Below are 24,096 nucleotides of genomic sequence, written 5' to 3' on the forward strand. Positions count from 1 at the left end.
ATTAAAAACGATTCCGTATTGTGGCCAAAAATAACCTCAGACAAAATCGTTGCTTTTTGCTCTTGAAAAGTGCCAGTTAAAGATGCTAAAGGTACTGGTGGAATCTTCTGGAATGTCTAAAAACAACGCATCCACATCTCCTTTTGGAAACCTCAGCACACTAAAACAAAGCATAAGCCACCAAGTGTGTATTTATATTGGGAGGTTAAAGGTTTACAGTATCAAAACTTCATGTGTTCAGGTTGGTATAGCATGGCAGAGGTAGCCCAGGGTAGTGGGTCTGAATCACTGACCATTTACATAGGTAGAATGGTACTCAACATGACTGTAAGTCGCTTTGGTTCATTAAATGGCATATATTAGTTATTATTATTATTATAATCCTATTGAACAGTGTTCAGGCATCTATACAGGTGTGGCCAGCCTCTACCTCATCGCTCTGACTCCAGGGTTGAGTTAAGGCTTTCTCTATATAGGTGTGGCCAGCCTCTACCTCTTTCTCGCTCTGACTCCAGGGTTGAGTTAAGGCTTTCTCTATATAGGTGTGGCCAGCCTCTACCTCTTTCTCGCTCTGACTCCAGGGTTGAGTTAAGGCTTTCTCTATATAGGTGTGGCCAGCCTCTACCTCTTTCTCGCTCTGACTCCAGGGTTGAGTTCAGGCTTTCTCTATATAGGTGTGGCCAGCCTCTACCTCTTTCTCGCTCTGACTCCAGGGTTGTTAATTTTCTCTATACAGGTGTGGCCAGCCTCTACCTCTTTCTCGTTCTGACTCCAGGGTTGAGTGCAAGGCTTTCTCTATATAGGTGTGGCCAGCCTCTACCTCTTTCTCGCTCTGACTACCAGGGTTGAGGAAGGATAGGTGGGCCAGACCTCTTTCTCATCTGACTCCAGGGTTGACCAGGTAAAAGGTGTGGCCAGCCTCTACCTCTTTCTCGCTCTGACTCCAGGGTTGAGTCAACAAATCAATACAATTTACCATCACCTCATTTTACATTCTGACTCCAGGGTTGAGTTAAGGCTTTCTCAAAAATAAGGTGTGGCCAGCCAAAACCTCTTTTGCTCTGACTCCAGGGTTGAGTTAAAAAGGTGTGGCCAGCCTCTACCTCTTTCTCGCTCTGACTCCAGGGTTGAGTTCAGGCTTTCTCTATATAGGTGTGGCCAGCCTCTACCTCTTTCTCGCTCTGACTCCAGGGTTGAGTTAAGGCTTTCTCAAGGTGTGGCCAGCCTCTACCTCTTTCTCGCTCTGACTCCAGGGTTGAGTTAAGGCTTTCTCTATATAGGTGTGGCCAGTATCTTCTGACTCCAGGGTTGAGTTAAGGCTTTCTCTATATAGGTGTGGCCAGCCTCTACCTCTTTCTCGCTCTGACTCCAGGGTTGAGTTAAGGCTTTCTCTATATAGGTGTGGCCAGCCTCTACCTCTTTCTCGCTCTGACTCCAGGGTTGAGTTAAGGCTTTCTCTATATAGGTGTGGCCAGCCTCTACCTCTTTCTCGCTCTGACTCCAGGGTTGAGTTAAGGCTTTCTCTATATAGGTGTGGCCAGCCTCTACCTCTTTCTCGCTCTGACTCCAGGGTTGAGTTAAGGCTTTCTCTATATAGGTGTGGCCAGCCTCTACCTCTTTCTCGCTCTGACTCCAGGGTTGAGTTAAGGCTTTCTCTATATAGGTGTGGCCAGCCTCTACCTCTTTCTCGCTCTGACTCCAGGGTTGAGTTAAGGCTGGCCTCACAGTGCCTACCCTGCACATTAGAAGCTGTGTTATGGCAAACCACTGCCCCTCTCTCTCTCTCGCCACACACCCCAGGCAGCGTGTTATCTTGGGTGCAACCCAGATGGGCTTATTCTAAATCATTTCTGTAAGTATTGTAAGGATCTGACACATAAACTAGGTCTAGGGAGGGAGGAGGCAGGGCTGTGTGTGTGTGTATGTGTGTGACTGTACATGTGTGTCTGCATTCCCCCCTCACTCCACGGGATAGGAGAACCCCCAAAACAACAAGGTTTCAATCAGGTCAGCCTGGGAAAACTCATGCTTTTGAAAAAGTGTCTGTGATCCCTGTAAAACCACTGTCATATCTGGGGCACAACAAAACCATCATAGACAGACTTCACAGAGAGAATGAAACACGCTGAAAAGCACAATAATAAAAACCGACAATAGCCAGGGATGCTAACTGGTCGGGGCACAAAGGAGCCGAAACATTTTGTTTTGCACGGCGACACGCTAGAAATCTGTGGAAACCGCAAGAAAATGTGCCTATTTTCAGAGTGCGGTTGTCACAATATCAACATTTTACTAATGACGTGATACCATGCCAAGTATCACGATACCGAGTAGTATGGTGATACCAGAGATACCTGCCCCCCCCAGGACGCGTGTTCCTATTAGTGGAAACATAGAGTCAAATGCACAGTCAACCAATATCATTGGCAGTTAAGGATCTAAACTCACAAACATCAGAGACGTTTCCAAAATTCAAGGACAAATGATGGGAGGAGCTTTATCAGATCTGGGACCATTAATTGCACAGGGGGGTGTGTGTGTTCTCCTACGATATCAAACAGAGGCCTGTCCCAAATACAGGGCTTTCCTAAACCCGGACACAACCCACCTAATTACAGCGTGGAGCTAGATACACCAGCCTACCCTGTGTACAACAGCAAAAACACACAAAGGGTTTTAAAACTCAAGACGTACCCATCGATTAGCTTATTCAACAAGCTAGATGCCAAAATGTCAGAAGCAACAGACGAAAGGGTGAATCGGTGTTACAGGTTTTCATCTGTACTACTAATTAGGGGAGTGTCGCCTATATAAATGTCTACTGGGAACCCAGCCCAGTAAAAAGTGTGATGGCACAAAAAGAGAAAGAGGGAACCAGAAGTGCACTCCTCCTCTTTCCATAGTAAGCTTAGCTTTGTCTCCTAACAGCACCACTGAAATGAACAGACCTCTAACTGCGTCAATATGGGCCTTTTCTGTGTTGTCACGTTTCATTTCAATCCCTGTGATTTCTCGACCAGAGCCACTGAGCAGAACACAAGATCAAAAAGAAAACCTGTAACGCAAACTCTTACAAATTCTTTGTAAAGTACAACAGAAAAACGACAACATTTTCTCTTACTAAGGAGCCAAAAGGTGTGTTGGAACTGATGTGTCTTTGAATGCTCACAGTGTCTCATCGCTCAGGGGAGATTCCCCTGGGTACAAATATGGTGAAGAGATACAGGAAGTAGAAGATTTCTTGTAGAAATGATCTCTAGTATGGGGTCACCTGGGACGGCTGTGCTGCTGGTTGGGTTACACCTGTCCTGTCCAGGCGCGCTCTCCTGCTCGCTGGGGAGAAGTTGCTTATTTGGTTTTGGAGAAGGTGAGAAAGAGTCTCCAATTGGACAACTGAGCCAAGGGACCAGGCTGGACCTGGGTGTGACACTTCCATCCTCAGGCAGCCCTCTGGAGGAGCAAGACCCAGAGAGGGACCGGGCTGGACCTGGGTGTGACACTTCCATCCTCAGGCAGCCCTCTGGAGGAGCAAGACCCAGAGAGGGACCGGGCTGGACCTGGGTGTGACACTTCCATCCTCAGGCAGCCCTCTGGAGGAGCAAGACCCAGAGAGGGAGTGGGTTGGATGGGTGTTTTGTGACCGATTGGAAGGCTGCTGGCCGCTTGAGCTATGTGGAACTGTCAGGTCAACCCATCACCTTTCTACTGATGTTTTTTGTCCGGTTTGAGAAAAAGCAAGAAAGCAGAAAAGGGAGACAGAAAGAAGTGTGTATGTGTAATTATCCAGTTACAGTAGACTATCCTAGTTCAGTGTGTGTGTGAGTCTGATCCGTCTATCTAATAAATGTCCATATAATCAGAGTATTGTGGGTGTTGTACAGGGCCCCCTCCCGTGGCCCCTGTGTGTCATGGGAGGTCTCAGGGCAGTGAGCAGTCCTCTGGCCACTCGCTGTCGGACGCCGTGTCGGACCCCGCTGTGTCTGTGAGGGCGCGCCCCTGGGTGACGATCACCGCCCGGCGCTGTTCCTCCTCCCCCACCCTCTCCTGGATGCTCTCAATGTGCTGGATGGCCTGGAGATGGAGGGAGAGAGAGACAAATATATGGAGGGAAGCAGAGAGTGGGTGAAAAACAGCAGTGGCAGACGCAGTGACTACACCACCATCTGGTGTTCACATGTGGAAATGCACTGACAATTGACACTTTTTATGGACACTTCCCATAGAACGACCAAGTGTTTTACAAACTGACAGAAGAAAAATCTATCTGCAACATACCAAAGATAACAGTTGCATAAATTCAGAGCGCACAGTTTTTTCTCCCTGTGTTTGATACAACTACAATTTCTCCACTAGTGTTCTTCTTTGGCTCACCTGCACAATGGTGTCCAGGTTCTGGCGAGACGTGGAGGCTGTGTTGATGACAGAGGCCGGGCCCATGGTTACCACAGTGACGTGATGGGGAGGCGGGGCTGGGACGATGACCGTGGGGTGGTGGGTGGGGGCGGGGGACGACCTGGGGGCCAGCACCTGGAGGGACAGGAGGATGAAGAGGTCACACAGATATACATTGTGCATGTTAGAGATTGACTACAGTAGATTCAGACTACACAGAATTACAAATCACCTTGCATCCCAAATAACTACAGTGTATTCAGACCCCTTGACTTTTTCCACATTTCTGTTATGTTAAAGCCGTGTTCTAAAATGTATTACATTGTCCCCCCCCCACCAATCTACACATAATACCCCATAATGACAAAGAAAAAACAGGTGCTTCAACAAAGCACCGGGTAAAGGGTCTGAATAGTTATGTAAATATAATATTTCAGTTGTTTATTTTGAATATATTTGCTAAAATGTCTAAAAACCTGTTTCGTTATGTCCTTATTGGATATTGTGTGTAGATTGATGAGTAAAATAGTACATTTTATCCATTTTAGAATAAGGCTGTAACGTAACAAAATGTGTAAAAGGTCAAGGGGTCTGAATACTTTCTGAATGCTCTGTATTCATGGGATCAAGATGAGTGATTCTGCACCTCTCCTTGCCCAAACCGATCCCCGAAAACACACTGGTTGACACTCGCACTCAGTGAATTTTTAGAAAGAGCAAGACATTTGGTTCAGTCATCCTAAAACGGCACATGATGACTAACAACAGATTATATCCCAGCTTTATTATTTAATAACAACGAAATACACCAGCAGACTCATCTTCCCAACACCCCTTTCCTAGGAGCTTCTGCTGCCCTCTGGTGGACAACAATACAACTACCATACACCTTAACTATGTTCCTCTCACTACATATTCTCCAGCCTGAGCCCTAGTGACACTGTCATCATGCTGTTCATTTACATTTACATTTAAGTCATTTAGCAGATGCTCTTATCCAGAGCGACTTACAAATTGGTGCATACACCTTATGACATCCCTGTTCCCTATTCAAACTGCGATGCCACCGTGAGGGAGGGAGAGACCGTCACCGCAGAGACGGGATTTCTAGGGCCATTTAAAATGAACAAAATGCATCAGTGATTCGTATTTTCCTTCAACTTCCTGAAGAGGCAACAGCCCGTCTGTGTGCGCATGTTTGTCTACCACTTCGTGTAGCCGCTAGTGGTGATGCTAATGTCATGACAACCGTCTTCTGGTAGATAGAAATGGTTCCCAAAAACCTTATCAATTAAATGTCAACTAAAAAAGTTGCCTATATGATTATTTGCATCAATCGAGGGGACATCTGTTTTATAAACTCTGCCATCAAATGAGCGCTACAGAGACATTGCTACCCAAACAACAGTCTCTGGCTGGTGTGCAGCTCAATTAAAGGGTAACCAAAATCAACCGTGCATTTTCCCACACCTCAGAAGTTGTCTCCCGGTGGGGTCTAAGTATTATTGTGGACTTACAACATCCAGTTGTGTCGTTTTTCTATTAAAACATGTGTGATTTTAAAAGCAAAACAGAATCAGGAAAAAGCAATAACAACTAAAATATGGGACTAGAATGATTTCCTGGCTCTCAAGGATGTGACTGAAACGTAGTGATCTGTGCGCCAGTAATGGAGAGTCGACCGTAAATGTGTCAGAGCTGTTGACCGCGGTAAACCTTGAGCTCAGCTACATGTTACTCTCAGACGGGTGCTGTGTTGATGCGTTTCCACTGTGGCGATTTAGAGTCTTCCTGACGCCTCTGGAGACAATAATGTATGTCACATCACTAGTGTGTGTGTGTTGATATGCGAGTGTGATTGTATGTCTCTCAGTCTCTTTCTCTCACCTGTGGGCTGTGGGCTGGGGTGCTGGCTCTCTCCTGCTGCTCGGAGTGAGTTCCTAACACATGTTCAGGCTGAGTACCACCAACCACAACACAGCAGACCTGAGTGGTTAACAGAGGTAGGACTCAGACTGGAGACAACAACACGGCCATTACTGAATATGCACCGTCATATCTATTATCTCTGCGCAACATTGCTAATGAGTATGGTCATTAAAGCCTTGGATTGGTCTTTATATACTGAACATAAATATAAACGCAACATGCAACAATTACAAAGACTTTAGTGAGTATAAGGAAATCAGTCAATTGAGATAAATTAATTAGGCCCTAATTGATGGATTTCACATGATTGGGAATACAGATATAAATCTGTTGGGGGGAAAAAAGAAGGGTCGTGGATCAGAAAACCAGTCAGTATCTGGTGTGACCACCATTTGCCTCATGCAGCGTGACACATCTCCTTCACATAGAGTTGCTCAGGCTGTTGATTGTGGCCTGTGGAATGTTGCCCCACTCCTCTACATTGGCTGTGCGAAGTTGCTGCACATTGGCGGGAATTGGAACACGCTGTCATACACGTCCATCCAGAGCATCCCAAACATGCTCAATAGGTGACATGTCTGGTGAGTATGCAGGCCATAGAAGAACTGGCACAGTTTCAGCTTCCAGGAATTGTGTACAGATCCTTGGGACATGAGGCTGTGTATTATCATGCTAAAACATGAGGTGCATTTTATAGGCCTTCCCAATGATACTTTGCATTGGCATTCAAATAGACTGAATTTTACAGCCTACCAAGTAGAGATGTTGGTGATGCAAGCACACTGATAAAGCCTGTCCATGTAGGCTAACAGTAGCATTAATCTCACCCTGTCCATGTAGGCTACCAGTAGCATTAATCTCACCCTGTCCATGTAGGCTAACAGTAGCATTAATCTCACCTTGTCCATGTAGGCTAACAGTAGCATTAATCTCACCCTGTCCATGTAGACTACCAGTAGCATTAATCTCACCCTGTCCATGTAGGCTAACAGTAGCATTAATCTCACCTTGTCCATGTAGGCTACCAGTAGCATTAATCTCACCTTGTCCATGTAGGCTAACAGTAGCATTAATCTCACCTTGTCCATGTAGGCTAACAGTAGCATTAATCTCACCATGTCCATGTAGGCTAACAGTAGCATTAATCTCACCTTGTCCATGTAGGCTAACAGTAGCATTAATCTCACCCTGTCCATGTAGACTACCAGTAGCATTAATCTCACCCTGTCCATGTAGGCTACCAGTAGCATTAATCTCACCCTGTCGTGGTAGACTACCAGCAGCATTAATCTCACCCTGTCCATGTAGGCTACCAGCAGCATTAATCTCACCCTGTCCATGTAGACTACCAGTAGCATTCATCTCACCCTGTCCATGTAGACTACCATTAGCATTAATCTCACCCTGTCCATGTAGACTACCATTAGCATTAATCTCACCCTGTCCATGTAGGTTACCAGTAGCATTAATCTCACCCTGTCCATGTAGACTACCAGTAGCATTCATCTCACCCTGTCCATGGAGACTACCAGTAGCATTCATCTCACCCTGTCCATGTAGGCTACCAGTAGCATTAATCTCACCTTGTCCATGTAGGTTACCATTAGCATTAATCTCACCTTGTCCATATAGGTTACCAGTAGCATTAATCTCACCCTGTCCATGTAGGCTACCAGTAGCATTAATCTCACCTTGCCCATGTAGGTTACCATTAGCATTAATCTCACCTTGTCCATATAGGTTACCAGTAGCATTAATCTCACCCTGTCCATGTAGACTACCAGTAGCATTCATCTCACCCTGTCCATGGAGACTACCAGTAGCATTCATCTCACCCTGTCCATGTAGGCTACCAGTAGCATTAATCTCACCTTGTCCATGTAGGTTACCATTAGCATTAATCTCACCTTGTCCATGTAGGTTACCAGTAGCATTAATCTCACCCTGTCCATGTAGACTACCAGTAGCATTCATCTCACCCTGTCCATGGAGACTACCAGTAGCATTCATCTCACCCTGTCCATGTAGCTACCAGTAGCATTAATCTCACCCTGTCCATGGAGACTACCAGCAGCATTCATCTCACCCTGTCCATGTAGGCTACCAGTAGCATTAATCTCACCCTGTCCATGTAGACTACCAGTAGCATTAATCTCACCCTGTCCATGTAGACTACCAGTAGCATTAATCTCACCCTGTCCATGTAGGCTACCAGTAGCATTAATCTCACCCTGTCCATGTAGGCTACCAGTAGCATTCATCTCACCCTGTCCATGTAGGCTACCAGTAGCATTAATCTCACCCTGTCCATGTAGGCTACCAGTAGCATTAATCTCACCCTGTCCATGTAGACTACCAGAAGCATTAATCTCACCCTGTCCATGTAGGCTAACAGTAGCTTTAATCTCACCTTGTCCATGTAGGTTACCAGTAGCATTAATCTCACCCTGTCCATGTAGGCTACCAGTAGCATTAATCTCACCCTGTCCATGTAGACTACCAGAAGCATTAATCTCACCCTGTCCATGTAGGCTACCAGTAGCATTAATCTCACCCTGTCCATGTAGGCTACCAGTAGCATTAATCTCACCCTGTCCATGTAGGCTAACAGTAGCATTAATCTCACCCTGTCCATGTAGGCTAACAGTAGCTTTAATCTCACCCTCGCCATTTCAGATGTATAAGGGTTTTGTATAGAGGTCGACCGATTAATCGGAATGGCCGATTAATTAGGACCGATTTCAAGTTTTCATAACAATCGGCGGTCGTCATTTTTGGACACCGATCATGGCCGATTACATTGCACTCAACGAGGAGACTGCGTGGCAGGCTGACTACCTGTTACGTGACTGCAGCAAGAAGCCAAGGTAAATTGATCGCTAGCATTAAACTTATCTTATAAAATACAATCAATCTTAACACAGTCACTAGCTAACTACACATGATTGATGATATTACTAGTTTATCTAGCTTGTCCTGCGTTGCATATAATCGATGCGGTGCCTGTTAATTTATCATCGAATCATAGCCTACTTCACCAAATGGGTGATGATATAACAAGCGCATTCTCGAAAAAAGCACTGTTGTTGCACCAATGTATACCTAACCATAAATATCAATGCCTTCCTTAAAATCAATACACAAGTATATATTTTTAAACCTGCATATTTAGTTAATATTGCCTGCTAACATGAATTTCATTTGAACTAGGGAAATTGTGTCACTTCTCTTGTGTTCCGTGCAAGCAGAGTCAGGGTTTATGCAGCAGTTTGGGCCGCCTGGCTCGTTGAAAACTGTGTGAAGTCCATTTATTCCTAACAAAGACCATAATTAACTTGCCAGAAACAGACTCCATGAGTGTGGTATGAGGGCCCGACGTCCACAGGTGGGGGTTGTGCTTATAGCCCAACACCGTGCAGGACGTTTGGCATTTGCCAGAGAACACCAAGTTTGGCAAATTCGCCACTGGCGCCCTGTGCTCTTCACAGATGAAAGCAGGTTCACACTGAGCACATGTGACAGACTTCACAGTCTGGAGACGCCGTGGAGAACGTTCTGCTGCCTGCAACATCCTCCAGCATGACCGGTTTTGCGATGGGTCAGTCATGGTGTGGGGTGGCATTTCTTTGGGGGGCCGCACAGCCCTCCATGTGCTCGCCAGAGGTAGCCTGACTGCCATTAGGTACCAAGATGAGATCCTCAGTCCCCTTGTGAGACCATATGCTGGTGCGGTTGGCCCTGGGTTCCTCCTAATGCAAGACAATGCTAGACCTCATGTGGCTGGAGTGTGTCAGCAGTTCCTGCAAGAGGAAGGCATTGGTGCTATGGACTGGCCCGCCCGTTCCCCAGACCTGAATCCAATTGAGCACATCTGGGACATGATGTCTCGCTCCATCCACCAACGCCACGTTGCACCACAGACTGTCCAGGAGTTGGCGGATGCTTTAGTCCAGGTCTGCGAGGAGATCCCTCAGGAGACCATCCGCCACCTCATCAGGAGCATGCCCAGGCGTTGTAGGGAGGTCATACAGGCACGTGGAGGGCACACACACTACTGAGCCTCATTTTGACTTGTTTAAGAACATTACATCAAAGTTGGATCAGCCTGTAGTGTGGTTTTCCACTTTAATTTTGAGTGTGACTCCAAATCCAGACCTCCATGGGTTGATAAATTTGATTTTCATTGATAAGTTTTGTGTGATTTTGTTGTCAGCACATTCAACTATGTAAAGAAAAAAGTACTTAATAAGAATATTTCATTCATTCAGATCTAGGATGTGTTATTTTAGTGTTCCCTTATTTTAGTGTTTTTTTGAGCAGTGTCTATATACAAATCGGCTGATTAATCAGTATCGGCTTTTTTGGTCCTCCAATATCGGCATCGGCGTTGAAAAATCACAGTTGGTCGACCTCTAGTTTTGTGTCATGTTTTTCAAACAAGAAAGCAACAACAAAAAATGGTTTCCTTTGTCATGGAACGCCAAGTTGAAGTCAATATGCTGTTGACCTCAACAAACTAGCCCAACACCCGTCAATTGAAACGCTGGGAAACTCTCTCACAAAAATGGATCAAAAATCAAAATCATTGGATAATTATATTGGAGCAGGAGAGTTTATAAATAGCCTATTTTCAGGGACTTTTTAATGACCAAATTGAGGAAATGACTGATTTTCAACTCAAGGTTTTCCAGTACTTGATTTTCTGAGCTCCAAATTCAAGTACTTCAATCACTTCAAACAAACACGCTGTGCAAACCCTGAATACGGAGGTTCCTGACAATAACTTGTGGTTGTGTGTCTCTGTTCCTACCTCCTCCTGTCTCAAATGCTCCTCCAGCATCATGCGGACAGAGCGCTCCTTGTCCAGCTGCTGTCTCAGCTCCACCATCTCCCTCCGCAGGTCATCCGTCTTCTCCTCCTCCAAAATGTCTGGGGAACCGATCCCTTCATCCTTCTCCTCCGCCCCGCGCCTCCTCTTTGGGGAGGAGCCGCTGAACTCCTGTTGGAGCAAGAGAGGGAGCGGAGGGAGAGTAAGTCATGGAGGACTAAGATAGGGTTGATTTGGACTACGACAGGTGATTCCTTCCATTGTAGTGTGTTTGATGAACAGTCTATGAACTAAGGAATGGACACAGGAAAGTAAACTGAATTTTAAGTGCTGAGAATAGTAGAACATTTGTCATCTACTGAGGCCAGATTACTATTGTTAAAAAACAAAGTAATGATTCTGAGCATAGTAGTGTGTCTAGAGAGCCACGTGCTGGTAGGAACAACTGCGTATCTAAACTTAATGGGGGGGGTGCACACTAGTGACACCAAATGATGACGGTGTCTCACCTGAATGAAGCGTTTGAGCTGGCTGTTCTGTTGCAGTAGCCGTGTCTTCTCCTGCTCCAGAGCGAAGATGTACTCTGCTGTCTGCTGCAAGATGGCCGCCTGTAGAGGAGTGAACATTGTTATAACTACGACAAAATGTTACATAGCAGTAACAAGAGCCTCTTGGCTGGTGCTGTAGAAGCAACAAGAGCCTCTTGGCTGGTGCTGTAGAAGCAACTAGAGCCTCTTGACTGGTGCTGTAGCAGCAACTAGAGCCTCTTGACTGGTGCTGTAGCAGCAACTAGAGCCTCTTGACTGGTGCTGTAGCAGCAACTAGAGCCTCTTGGCTGGTGCTGTAGCAGCAACTAGAGCCTCTTGACTGGTGCTGTAGCAGCAACTAGAGCCTCTTGGCTGGTGCTGTAGCAGCAACTAGAGCCTCTTGGCTGGTGCTGTAGCAGCAACTAGAGCCTCTTGACTGGTGCTGTAGAAGCAACTAGAGCCTCTTGGCTGGTGCTGTAGCAGCAACTAGAGCCTCTTGGCTGGTGCTGTAGCAGCAACTAGAGCCTCTTGGCTGGTGCTGTAGCAGCAACTAGAGCCTGTACAACTTCAAAGGGAAGACTTGTCTATCAACTTATCAGTAGGTGTTACAGGTCTGCTTGAAAGTTAGTGATCCCCTTGTTCTATTACAGATGTGTTTAGTTTTTACCATAAAATATTCATTTAATCAGAACCAGTCTTTTTGATCTGACATAACAGGTTTATATTTACCAATACCATATGTTGGTGTAGAGGAAATGATGCTTGTAGTAGAAAAACAACATTAAAAAGGAATTAGTGCAGGTGCAAAAATAAGTGAACCACAAGTTGCATTGGTTAAATCAAGTAGGTATGTAGAATCAGGTGGGTAAAATAATTTGGTACCAAATGACCCAATCAAAGGAGAGATCGTTAGGAAAGAGTTTGGGCGGGACTCTGACAAATAGAGATAAGAAACCTGGTCAGTTTGGTGTTACCCAACCAGGTGAAGGCAAAGCAAGCCATGCTGAGAGGAAAGGAGATCTCAGAGGACATCAGGACGTGGGTATTGAGAGCACATCAGGACGTGGGTATTGAGAGGACATCAGGACGTGGGTATTGAGAGGACATCAGGACGTGGGTATTGAGAGGACATCAGGACGTGGGTATTGAGAGGACATCAGGACGTGGGTATTGAGAGGACATCAGGACGTGGGTATTGAGAGGACATCAGGACGTGGGTATTGAGAGGACATCAGGACGTGGGTATTGAGAGGACATCAGGACGTGGGTATTGAGAGGACATCAGGACGTGGGTATTGAGAGGACATCAGGACGTGGGTATTGAGAGGACATCAGGACGTGGGTATTGAGAGGACATCAGGACGTGGGTATTGAGAGGACATCAGGACGTGGGTATTGAGAGGACATCAGGACGTGGGTATTGAGAGGACATCAGGACGTGGGTATTGAGAGGACATCAGGACGTGGGTATTGAGAGGACATCAGGACGTGGGTATTGAGAGGACATCAGGACGTGGGTATTGAGAGCACATCAGTCAGGGGAAGGTTATAAAATCATCTCAAAAAGATGTGAGCTCCATCAGTCCACTGTTTCCAAATGGAGAGCATTTAACATCACAGCAACTCGGCCTTGAAGTGGACACCCTTCCAAAATATCCCCAAGAGCCACAAGAACAATAATAAATCTGGTAAAAACCAACCCAAATATAACATCTAGAGATTTGTAGACCTCCCTTGCTGCATCTCAGGTAAATGTGCTTCAACAATAAGAAGAACACTGAATCCAAATGCCAGTCATGGGAGGGTTGCTAGGAAGAAGCCTCTGCTGTCAAAACAGAACCAAACTGCCCGTCTTAACTTTTCCAGAGACCACCTGGACAAACCTGAAGGTTTCTGGAAGTCTATTCTCTTGACCTTTTTGGTCACAATCAACACTGCTATGTTTGGCGAAAACCCAACCCTGTCTACCACCAAAATAACCTTATCCCAACGTCAAGCATGGTGATGGGAATGTCAAGATCTGGGGCTGCTTTTACTCCTCTGAACCGGGACGACTCCACATCACTAAGGGAACCATGAATTCTGAGGTAAACCAGGAGATTCTTGAACAGAACGTCATGCCATCAGTAAAAGAGCTAAAGCTGGGCCGAAAGTGGGTTTTCCAACAAGACAAAGATCCAAAGCATTAAAGCAAATCTACCAAATAATAGCTCAGGGGAAAGAAGATTTGTGTTTTGGATTGGCCAAGTCCTGACCTAAATCCAACCGAGATGATGTGGCAGGACCTGAAGCGGGCAGGTCATGCCAGACACCCCTCAAACCTCACTCAATTGGCTGAGTTCTGTAAGAAGGAGTGGGCAAAAATCCCTCAAAACAGACGTCAGAGACTGATCACTGGCTATAGGAGACAGTTACTCCAAGTTATCGCTGCTAATAACTATTGACTGAAGGGGCTCACATATTTGAGCACACATCAAATCTGAGTTTCTGTTAAATAAACCACCTTTGTTCAATAAACAAGGAAAATATATATATTTTTTGTTTCTGTCATTTACCTGGAATGTATGTATTACGAAATGGGGTTAATGTGTTTATTTTAATATTTTATAGCAAAATAAATAACCAGCCTGTAGGGTTTGCATTCTTTCAAGCAGCACTGTACATATCTAGAATCATATGTACTGGGAGTTGAACAGACATGGCAATATCCCCGTCTGTCTGACTGATCTCTATAGACTTTAACCTACTGTCCCACTATCCCTGTCTGATCTCTCTAGACGAACCTACTAACCCAATCTCCCTGTCTGTCTGATCTCTATAGACTGTAACCTACTGTCTCACTATCCCTGTCTGATCTCTCTAGACGAACCTACTAACCCAATCTCCCAGTCTGTCTGATCTCTATAACTTTAACCTACTGTCTCACTATCCCTGTCTGATCTCTCTAGACGAACCCACTAACCCAATATCCCTGTCTGTCTGATCTCTATAACTTTAACCTACTGTCTCACTATCCCTGTCTGATCTCTATAGACGAACCTACTAACCCAATCTCCCAGTCTGTCTGATCTCTATAACTTTAACCTAATGACTCACTATCCCTGTCTGATCTCTCTAGACGAACCTACTAACCCAATCTCCCTGTCTGTCTGATCTCTATAACTTTAACCTAATGTCCCACTATCCCTGTCTGATCTCTCTAGACGAACCTACTAACCCAATCTCCCTGTCTGTCTGATCTCTATAGACTGTAACCTACTGTCCCACTATCCCTGTCTGATCTCTCTAGACGAACCTACTAACCCAATCTCCCTGTCTGTCTGATCTCTATAGACTGTAACCTACTGTCCCACTATACCTGTCTGATCTCTCTAAACTTGAACCTAGTATCTTAATCTCTCTGTCTGTCTGACTGATCTCTCTAGACCAGGTATTCCCAAACTGGGGTACGCCAAATAAAAATGTGATTCACATGTATAAAAATGTTGACCAATTTTTCCCCACATTTTCAAACAGCTCATTTTCCACCGGGGCTATACATTTAGCTGAGGTTTTCTCTCTCGTCTGAGTCGCCGCGCTTCACTGCAAAAAATAAAATGAAGCCATCGGTGAAATAACAACACAATGTCAAATACAGGCAGCCTAGTCAAATAATTAACATCCAATCACATTAACCTTTACTCTCTCGCGGGAATTAAACTAACGGTACATATGTAGCCAAACGTAGCTGCTGCTCATTCCGTTTGCTCCAAACGGATAAATGGTTTTTAAAAAGTAAGGCCTGCGTCCATAGAGACACATACCAGCTCTACTGGTAGTACTGCTACTACCAGCAGTATTACACCTGCAGACGACAAGCTGTTCTGCTTCCATAGAGACACATACCAGCTCTACTGGTAGTACTGCTACTACCAGCAGTATTACACCTGCACCTGTAGACGACAAGCTGTTCTGCTTCCATAGAGACACATACCAGCTCTACTGGTAGTACTGCTACTACCAGCAGTATTACACCTGCACCTGTAGACGACAAGCTGTTCTGCTTCCATAGAGACACATACCAGCTCTACTGGTAGTACTGCTACTACCAGCAGTATTACACCTGCACCTGTAGACGACAAGCTGTTCTGCTTCCATAGAGACACATACCTGCTCTACTGGTAGTACTGTTACTACCAGCAGTATTACACCTGCACCTGTAGACGACAAGCTGTTCTGCTTCCATAGAGACACATACCAGCTCTACTGGTAGTACTGCTACTACCAGCAGTATTACACCTGCACCTGTAGAGACAAGCTGTTCTGCTTCCATAGAGACACATACCAGCTCTACTGGTAGTACTGCTACTACCAGCAGTATTACACCTGCACCTGTAGACGACAAGCTGTTCTGCTTCCATAGAGACACATACCTGCTCTACTGGTAGTACTGTTACTACCAGCAGTATTACACCTGCACCTGTAGACGACAAGCTGTTCTGCTTCCATAGAGACACATACCTGCTCTACTGGTAGTACTGTTACTACCAGCAGTATTACACCTGTAGACGACAAGCTGTTTGCTTCCATAGAGACATTTAAAACACATACCTGCTCTACTGGTAGTACTGTTACTACCAGCAGTATTACACCTGTAGACGACAAGCTGTTCTGCTTCCATAGAGACACATACCAGCTCTACTGGTAGTACTGCTACTACCAGCAGTATTACACCTGCACCTGTAGACGACAAGCTGTTCTGCTTCCATAGAGACACATACCAGCTCTACTGGTAGTACTGTTACTACCAGCAGTATTACACCTGCACCTGTAGACGACAAGCTGTTCTGCTTCCATAGAGACACATACCTGCTCTACTGGTAGTACTGTTACTACCAGCAGTATTACACCTGTAGACGACAAGCTGTTCTGCTTCCATAGAGACACATACCTGCTCTACTGGTAGTACTGTTACTACCAGCAGTATTACACCTGTAGACGACAAGCTGTTCTGCTTCCATAGAGACACATACCAGCTCTACTGGTAGTACTGCTACTACCAGCAGTATTACACCTGCACCTGTAGACGACAAGCTGTTCTGCTTCCATAGAGACACATACCAGCTCTACTGGTAGTACTGCTACTACCAGCAGTATTACACCTGCACCTGTAGACGACAAGCTGTTCTGCTTCCATAGAGACACATACCAGCTCTACTGGTAGTACTGCTACTACCAGCAGTATTACACCTGCACCTGTAGACGACAAGCTGTTCTGCTTCCACGAGCACATCCAATGCTTAGCATCAGTAATTCTACATGTGTTGTAGCCCAGCTAGCATGGACACTGACAGTTGTGAATCTGATGCAGCTGAATAGCTACTGACTCCTTACCGGGAAAACACCCAACAACAGACAGGGACGTTGGACCATCGAACTACATTGATTTGGGGTTCACTTAAATTGGGAGTAGTGCCTTTCCTCAGCCACAGTGTGTTATATGTGATAAAATATCTCACAACTCGATGAAACCTTCAATCTTGCGCAGACATTTAGAAACAAAACATGTCAACTTGAAAAATAAGCCACAGGAGTTTGAGCTAGAATAGACAACGTTTGAGTAGTAAGACATGTATAAAAGCAACTGATACCATTAATTAGAAGGGGCTAGAAGCGTCTTATATGGTGAGCTACCGAGTGGCTAGGACAGGCAAGCCCCATACTATTGTAGAGGAGTGGCTAGGACAGGCAAGCCCCAGACTATTGTAGAGGAGTGGCTAGGACAGGCAAGCCCCAGACTATTGTAGAGGAGTGGCTAGGACAGGCAAGCCCCAGACTATTGTAGAGGAGTGGCTAGGACAGGCAAGCCCCAGACTATTGTAGAGGAGTGGCTAGGACACGCAAGCACCAGACTATTGTAGAGGAGTGGCTAGGACACGCAAGCCCCATACTATTGTAGAGGAGTGGCTAGGACAGGCAAGCCCCAGACTATTGTAGAGGAGTGGCTAGGACAGGCAAGCCCCAGACTATTGTAGAGGAGTGGCTAGGACAGGCAAGCCCCAGACTATTGTAGAGGAGTGGCTAGGACAGGCAAGCCCCAGACTATTGTAGAGGAGTGGCTAGGACAGGCAAGCCCCAGACTATTGTAGAGGAGTGGCTAGGACACGCAAGCCCCAGACTATTGTAGAGGAGTGGCTAGGACACGCAAGCCCCATACTATTGTAGAGGAGTGGCTAGGACAGGCAAGCCCCAGACTATTGTAGAGGAGTGGCTAGGACAGGCAAGCCCCAGACTATTGTAGAGGAGTGGCTAGGACACGCAAGCCCCAGACTATTGTAGAGGAGTGGCTAGGACACGCAAGCCCCATACTATTGTAGAGGAGTGGCTAGGACAGGCAAGCCCCAGACTATTGTAGAGGAGTGGCTAGGACAGGCAAGCCCCAGACTATTGTAGAGGAGTGGCTAGGACAGGCAAGCCCCAGACTATTGTAGAGGAGTGGCTAGGACACGCAAGCCCCAGACTATTGTAGAGGAGTGGCTAGGACACGCAAGCCCCATACTATTGTAGAGGAGTGGCTAGGACAGGCAAGCCCCAGACTATTGTAGAGGAGTGGCTAGGACAGGCAAGCCCCAGACTATTGTAGAGGAGTGGCTAGGACACGCAAGCCCCATACTATTGTAGAGGAGTGGCTAGGACAGGCAAGCCCCAGACTATTGTAGAGGAGTGGCTAGGACAGGCAAGCCCCAGACTATTGTAGAGGAGTGGCTCGGACAGGCAAGCCCCAGACTATTGTAGAGGAGTGGCTAGGACAGGCAAGCCCCATACTATTGTAGAGGAGTGGCTAGGACAGGCAAGCCCCAGACTATTGTAGAGGAGTGGCTCGGACAGGCAAGCCCCAGACTATTGTAGAGGAGTGGCTAGGACAGGCAAGCCCCATACTATTGTAGAGGAGTGGCTAGGACAGGCAAGCCCCAGACTATTGTGGAGGACTGAATTCTTCCTGCTGCTGCGGATATGGCTGGGACAATGCTGGGGGAAAAGGCCAAAAAAAAACGATACAGACAATGTCTTCATCAAACAACACTGTTTCACGATGCATCAGTGACATGGCAGATGTTTTGAAACAATCACTGCTTCGCATACAAGCCAGTGATTTCTATGCGTTACAGCTGGATGAGTCAACAGATGTGGCAGGCCTGGCACAGCTCCTGGTCTGTTACGTTTATGGGGAGTCAATTAAGGAAGACATCCTCTTCTGTAAACCACTGGAAACCAGGACAACAGGAGAGGATATGTTTAAAGTACGGAACAGCTTTGTGACATCTAATGCAGTTTGGTGGTCAAGATGTGTTGGTATCTGTACTGATGGAGCAAAAGCCATGACAGGGAGACATAGTAGAGTGGTAATGCGTGTACAAGCAGTTGCTCCCGACGCCACTTGGGTACACTGCAGCATCCACCGAGAGGCTCTTGCTGCCAAGGGAATGCCTGACAGCTTGAAAGACGTTTTGGACACTACAGTGAAAATGGTTAACTTCATTAAAGCAAGACCCCCGAACTCTCGTGTATTTTCTGCATTATGCAAAGATATGGGCAGCGACCATGTAACACTTTTACAACATACAGAAGTGCGCTGGTTATCAAGGGGCAAAGTATTGACACTTTTTTAAATTGAGAGACGAGCTTAAAGTTGTCTTGACTGACCATAATAGTCACTTGTCTGACTGTTTGCATGATGAAGAGTTTCTCACACGACTGGCCTATCTGGGTGATGTTTCTTCTCACCTGAATGATCTGAATCTAGGATTACAGGGACTCTCCGCAACTATCAATGTGCGGGACAAAATTGAGTCTATGATTAAGAAGTTGGAGCTCTTCTCTGTCTGCATTAACAAGGACAACACACAGGTCTTTCCCATCATCGTATGATTTTTGGTTTGCAAATTAACTCAAGCTTACGGACAATGTCAAATGTGATATAGCGAAGCACCTGAGTGAGTTGGGTTCGCAATTACGCAGATACTTTCCCGAAACAGATGACACAAACAACTGGATCCGTTATCCCTTTCATGCCCTGCCCCCAGTCCACTTACCAATATCTGAGAGCCTCAACGAAATTGCAACAAGCGGTTCTATGAAAATGTAATTTAATCAGAAGCCACTGCTAGATATCGCCAAGCCATGTACCTATGTGAGAGTGGATTCTTGGCCCTCACTAGCATGACAACTAAATACAGACACAGACTGTGTGTGGACAATGATTTAAGGCTGACTCTCTCTAATACAACCCAACGCTGCAGAGTTTGTGCATCCTTCAAGCACACCCTTCTCATTAACCTGTGGTGTGTTATTCACACCCTTCTCATTCACCTGTGGTGAGTTATTCACACCCTTCTCATTCACCTGTGGTGAGTTATTCACACCCTTCTCATTCACCTGTGGTGAGTTATTCACACCCTTCTCATTCACCTGTGGTGAGTTATTCACAATTTCCGATGAACAAAAAATATTTTATATATAAGCTGGCTAAATAAAGAGCAAAATGATTAATTATTATTATATTATTATTTGTTCTCTGGTCCTATAAGAGTTATTAGCCACTTCCCACGAGCCGGTTGTGACAAAAACTCCACACTCATTCTTATGTTTAATAAACACATTGTATAGTGTGTGTGTGTGGCAGGCTTATTACAATGATGATGAAAACAACATTTGAGAGTGTGCTGACCCTGGTGCTAGACAGCTGGAGGTTGACTGTTTGAAGGGGTATGGGACTATAAAAAGTTTGGGAACCACTGTTCTAGACTTTAACCTACTAACCCAATCTCCCTGTCTGTCTGATCTCTCTAGACTAACCTACTAACCCAATCTCCATGTCTGTATGATCTCTCTAGACTAACCTACTAGCCCAATCTCCATGTCTGTCTGATCTCTCTAGACTAACCTACTAACCCAATCTCCATGTCTGTATGATCTCTCTAGACTAACCTACTAGCCCAATCTCCATGTCTGTCTGATCTCTCTAGACTAACCTACTAACCCAATCTCCATGTCTGTCTGATCTCTCTAGACTAACCTACTAACCCAATCTTCCTGTCTGATCTCTCTAGACTAACCTACTAACCCAATCTTCCTGTCTGATCTCTCTAGACTAACCTACTAACCCAATCTCCATGTCTGTCTGATCTCTCTAGACTAACCTACTAACCCAATCTTCCTGTCTGATCTCTCTAGACTAACCTACTAACCCAATCTCCATGTCTGTCTGATCTCTCTAGACTAACCTACTAACCCAATCTTCCTGTCTGATCTCTCTAGACTAACCTACTAACCCAATCTCCCTGTCTGATCTCTCTCTCCAACTCCCTCCTATCTGACCATGCTAAATGTTCCCCCTCCATTTCCTTCTCTCGCTGACCACAATGTGTGGTGGACTTTTCTGCCTTTATTGTGTCCTCTTATAATTTCATTAATGCATGTTGTAGTTTGCTACGCGGTTTTAATTTGTTATTGTGTAATAAACAAGTCAAAGTCTGACCTACCTTGCTGAGTTTCTCTCCCTTCCTTTCCTCCCTCGGACCCACCTTGCTGAGTTTCTCTCCATCACTGTGGGGGATGAGCGTCTTGAGCGATTGGAAGCCGGAGTTGATGCTCTGCATGCGCCGCCGCTCGTTGCTGTTGGCGATCTCCCGGCGGATCCGCCGCTCCTGGTCGCGCGCCGTCTCGGGGGTCAGAGGAATGTTCGCCAGGCTGGGGGGAGGAAGAGAAGAGGCCGTAAGGTTACACAATAGGGGTCAAAGGTCCACAGAGTAGATATCATGCGAGATCTTCAAGTTGACCTCTATTGGTCAGTTTTGAATGGAGTATAAACTCAAAACATGAATGAACCTACTGTGAGCAACAGCGCAGCTATGTATGAACTATCAAAACAAGCCAGAAAACAAAGCTTTGTTGAGCTTTCAAAACAGAACCATTGTGATGGTCAATTACGATGCAAAAAATACAGTAACAACCATGTCATGTGCCATGCTTCCTACTACCAAGCTGACTGTGCCCCGAGAAAACAGCATGAAAGTGCAGAACAGGCTTTGATGCTGTTTTCTTATAACACCCTAGCAGACGCATCACGTGGCCCACTGCACAACACAATGCTGACGTTCCTGCTAGAACCCCTGGCCAAACCCCATGTTTTAGACCTCTGAACCCACGGAACACAGCCTGTGAGAATTCCAACCATAAAAGCGTTTTTCATCCTGATTTGTTCAGCATGGCTCCCACACCGATTCCATGTGGGATGGGAAATGTCTAATTGAACTTCCACATCCTCTGTATCTAATGGGAGTATCACTGGGAAGCTTTCTAGTAGCAAGGCTCTTATCAGTACTGACTCAGCTGCCTCAGAGCAAACACAGGGAACAATTGTGCAGACACAGATGGGGAGAGAGACCGTGTCTGCTGTTTCCTTACAACCCAGAAACCAGCCAGCAAACACAGCCTCAGCCAAATCACGACTGGGTGGTGGCGAATAGCGAACCCAGTCACAATTACAACCACCATAGCTTGACAGACTAGGAACAGTATATTAGATGAGTTGCTTTAAACAGAGTCCCCAAATTATAGCAACATCAACATAATAAACATTCAAGTATTATCATAATAAGTACACATTTGTAAGTGAGAAATAATGTTTGACAATGTATTATGGCCAAATGTGCACATCAAAGACTAGAATTGAGTGTTGCTTGGACAATTTTATGCAAAATCCTACAATCGGATATTTACACAATTCGAAAATAGAACTACATGTCCCAGACCACGTGCGCAGACCACACTTTATCCTTCATCTCCGCCGTCCCTGTCTACTAAAGGTTGCAAATGCATCGACTGGCCTTCCACTATACACACCCCCTAATTAAAAAGACCACTACTAATTTCTCAATCGGTTGCGGAATGCCTCGCGGCGTCACAATCAATTTCATACGGTCCAATCTGTTTTAGAATGCATCGCGCCGCCACACTGCTGCGTTCAAAACCTCTCATCGAGTCCTCCGCCATTACAACAATGCGACTGCTTCCTCTACATGCGGCGGCTTTGCTGAGCTGCGGGAGAAAAGACGCAGTGCATACGGTACCAGAGTGCACCAAAATGTGGCCAAGAATACCAGCGAAACTGTGATTTCGTTGCAGAAATGCGATTACTTAAACTTGCACCGTGAATTTTACATAAATTATCAGGAAATGTGAAGATACTGGAGGGAAGACTACGACAGATCCCTCACCACTTTAGCACAAGCATGGCCGCACTGCCCACAATAACTTCAGCGCGCTCCTCAACGAACTGAGCAAACAGTACCCCCTAGGACGTGAACGAAACATTCATAACAAAGGTGCGACACCTTTGTTATACATGTACTACCTCTCTTGCTCATATGTAAATTAGTATACTTATCCAAAACATAACCGTTGGGAAAATATCAAAATAGCCAGGGATCTATCGGAACAGAGCAGCAGCGTGGTGTGCATGTAACCACGTGGGGTATGTTTGTTAGCTACTAAATGTCTAGATTTAGCTAAAGTAACGGTAAAATTAAGTTACATATGAATATACTGAATCGTCTTCTACCTCATATGAGTACTTAATCGATATTCAATAAAGGTCATTTTCTCGCTCTTTGACAGTGGGTCGTGTACAGTACACAATAACATACAGATCAAATCAAGCATGTTGCCACGCCACAGTCGCTAAATGCGCACCACCAGCAGAGATAAACACATTGTTATCGTATACAATAAGGCGAAATAGTAAAAGTGCACACACACCTACAAAGACCCCCAATCACTTCCTTCTCCGTTTTCCTAAAATGTTGCAAGGAGGGCACCTTCTGTGCTGGTACCATGAAATACTCCATGCTTTCCTCTCCAGTTGTGTGTCCCCCGGTTCAAATGAATTAACGCACAAAATATGTTCCAGTTTCAGGTTCCCTTGCTCATAAATCTAGAATAATTTCATAATTCGGAAAATTCCTTATGTAGTAGCAGAGCAGTCGGTGATCTAAACGTTACTCTACTTCCAGCTGATAGGGTTCCCTCGTTGTGTGGCGCTCTCAATCTCTCTCTCTTTCCTTCTGCATGTACGTGTGTGTGTGTAGTTGCAGCTGATCGGATGTCTTTCAAGGCGGGAAACAGCTGGTAGGAATCACACAGCACTACCAAAAGCCTCCTTCCGCGGACAGAGGGACTGCATCATGTAAACAAAGGATTATTTAAATCTACACTGGAGGGGGCGAGGCACGAGTCTGGTTGATTAGATGAGAGCCACAAATGTAGAATTGTTTCCATTGAGTGATACCGATCACTGATGCTATATATCTCGAATCCTAGTAGCCTAATCTACAGTTATTATGACATTATCTATTTTATGAGGATTTTCCACGTAAATTA

At 45.6% G+C, this 24,096-nt stretch overlaps 2 protein-coding genes and 1 long non-coding RNA gene across 18 annotated transcripts; 1 reads left to right on the forward strand and 2 right to left on the reverse strand.

Annotated features, from left to right (window-relative positions):
* The first annotated feature begins 464 nt into the window (after positions 1–464).
* Positions 465–1,483, forward strand: LOC127930131 (uncharacterized). Its single transcript, XR_008136878.1, has 3 exons — positions 465–608; positions 1,215–1,280; positions 1,334–1,483. It is a non-coding gene; the product is annotated as an uncharacterized LOC127930131 (long non-coding RNA).
* Positions 1,298–23,823, reverse strand: tfap4 (transcription factor AP-4 (activating enhancer binding protein 4)). Of its 6 annotated transcripts, XR_008136877.1 has the most exons (8): positions 23,476–23,818; positions 21,198–21,405; positions 11,659–11,757; positions 11,132–11,320; positions 6,280–6,378; positions 4,372–4,527; positions 3,488–4,071; positions 1,298–3,417 (listed from the first exon to the last, which is right to left on the reverse strand). XR_008136877.1 is itself a non-coding variant. In XM_052519528.1 (7 exons), the coding sequence occupies exons 1-7, from the start codon at positions 23,562–23,564 to the stop codon at positions 3,919–3,921; spliced, it is 951 nt and encodes a 316-aa protein (XP_052375488.1). In that variant the 5' UTR covers positions 23,565–23,819; the 3' UTR covers positions 1,298–3,918. The 6 variants fall into 6 exon arrangements, 5 of the variants coding, with proteins under 5 accessions (XP_052375488.1, XP_052375486.1, XP_052375489.1 ...); XM_052519528.1 differs by having other exon boundaries at positions 1,298–4,071; positions 21,240–21,405; positions 23,476–23,819; XM_052519526.1 differs by having other exon boundaries at positions 1,298–4,071.
* Positions 6,394–9,659, reverse strand: LOC127930130 (uncharacterized). 11 transcript variants are annotated; one of them, XM_052519522.1, is made up of 3 exons: positions 8,372–8,713; positions 7,365–7,904; positions 6,394–7,328 (listed from the first exon to the last, which is right to left on the reverse strand). In XM_052519522.1, the coding sequence occupies exons 1-3, from the start codon at positions 8,580–8,582 to the stop codon at positions 7,048–7,050; spliced, it is 1,032 nt and encodes a 343-aa protein (XP_052375482.1). In that variant the 5' UTR covers positions 8,583–8,713; the 3' UTR covers positions 6,394–7,047. The 11 variants fall into 11 exon arrangements, 6 of the variants coding, with proteins under 6 accessions (XP_052375482.1, XP_052375484.1, XP_052375483.1 ...); XM_052519524.1 differs by having other exon boundaries at positions 6,394–7,220; positions 7,329–7,904; XM_052519523.1 differs by having other exon boundaries at positions 6,394–7,220; positions 7,293–7,904.
* Positions 23,824–24,096: the final 273 nt, after the last annotated feature.

This window comes from Oncorhynchus keta, chromosome 5, assembly GCF_023373465.1.
Source record: "Oncorhynchus keta strain PuntledgeMale-10-30-2019 chromosome 5, Oket_V2, whole genome shotgun sequence".
In the NCBI taxonomy this organism is placed as follows: domain Eukaryota; kingdom Metazoa; phylum Chordata; class Actinopteri; order Salmoniformes; family Salmonidae; genus Oncorhynchus; species Oncorhynchus keta.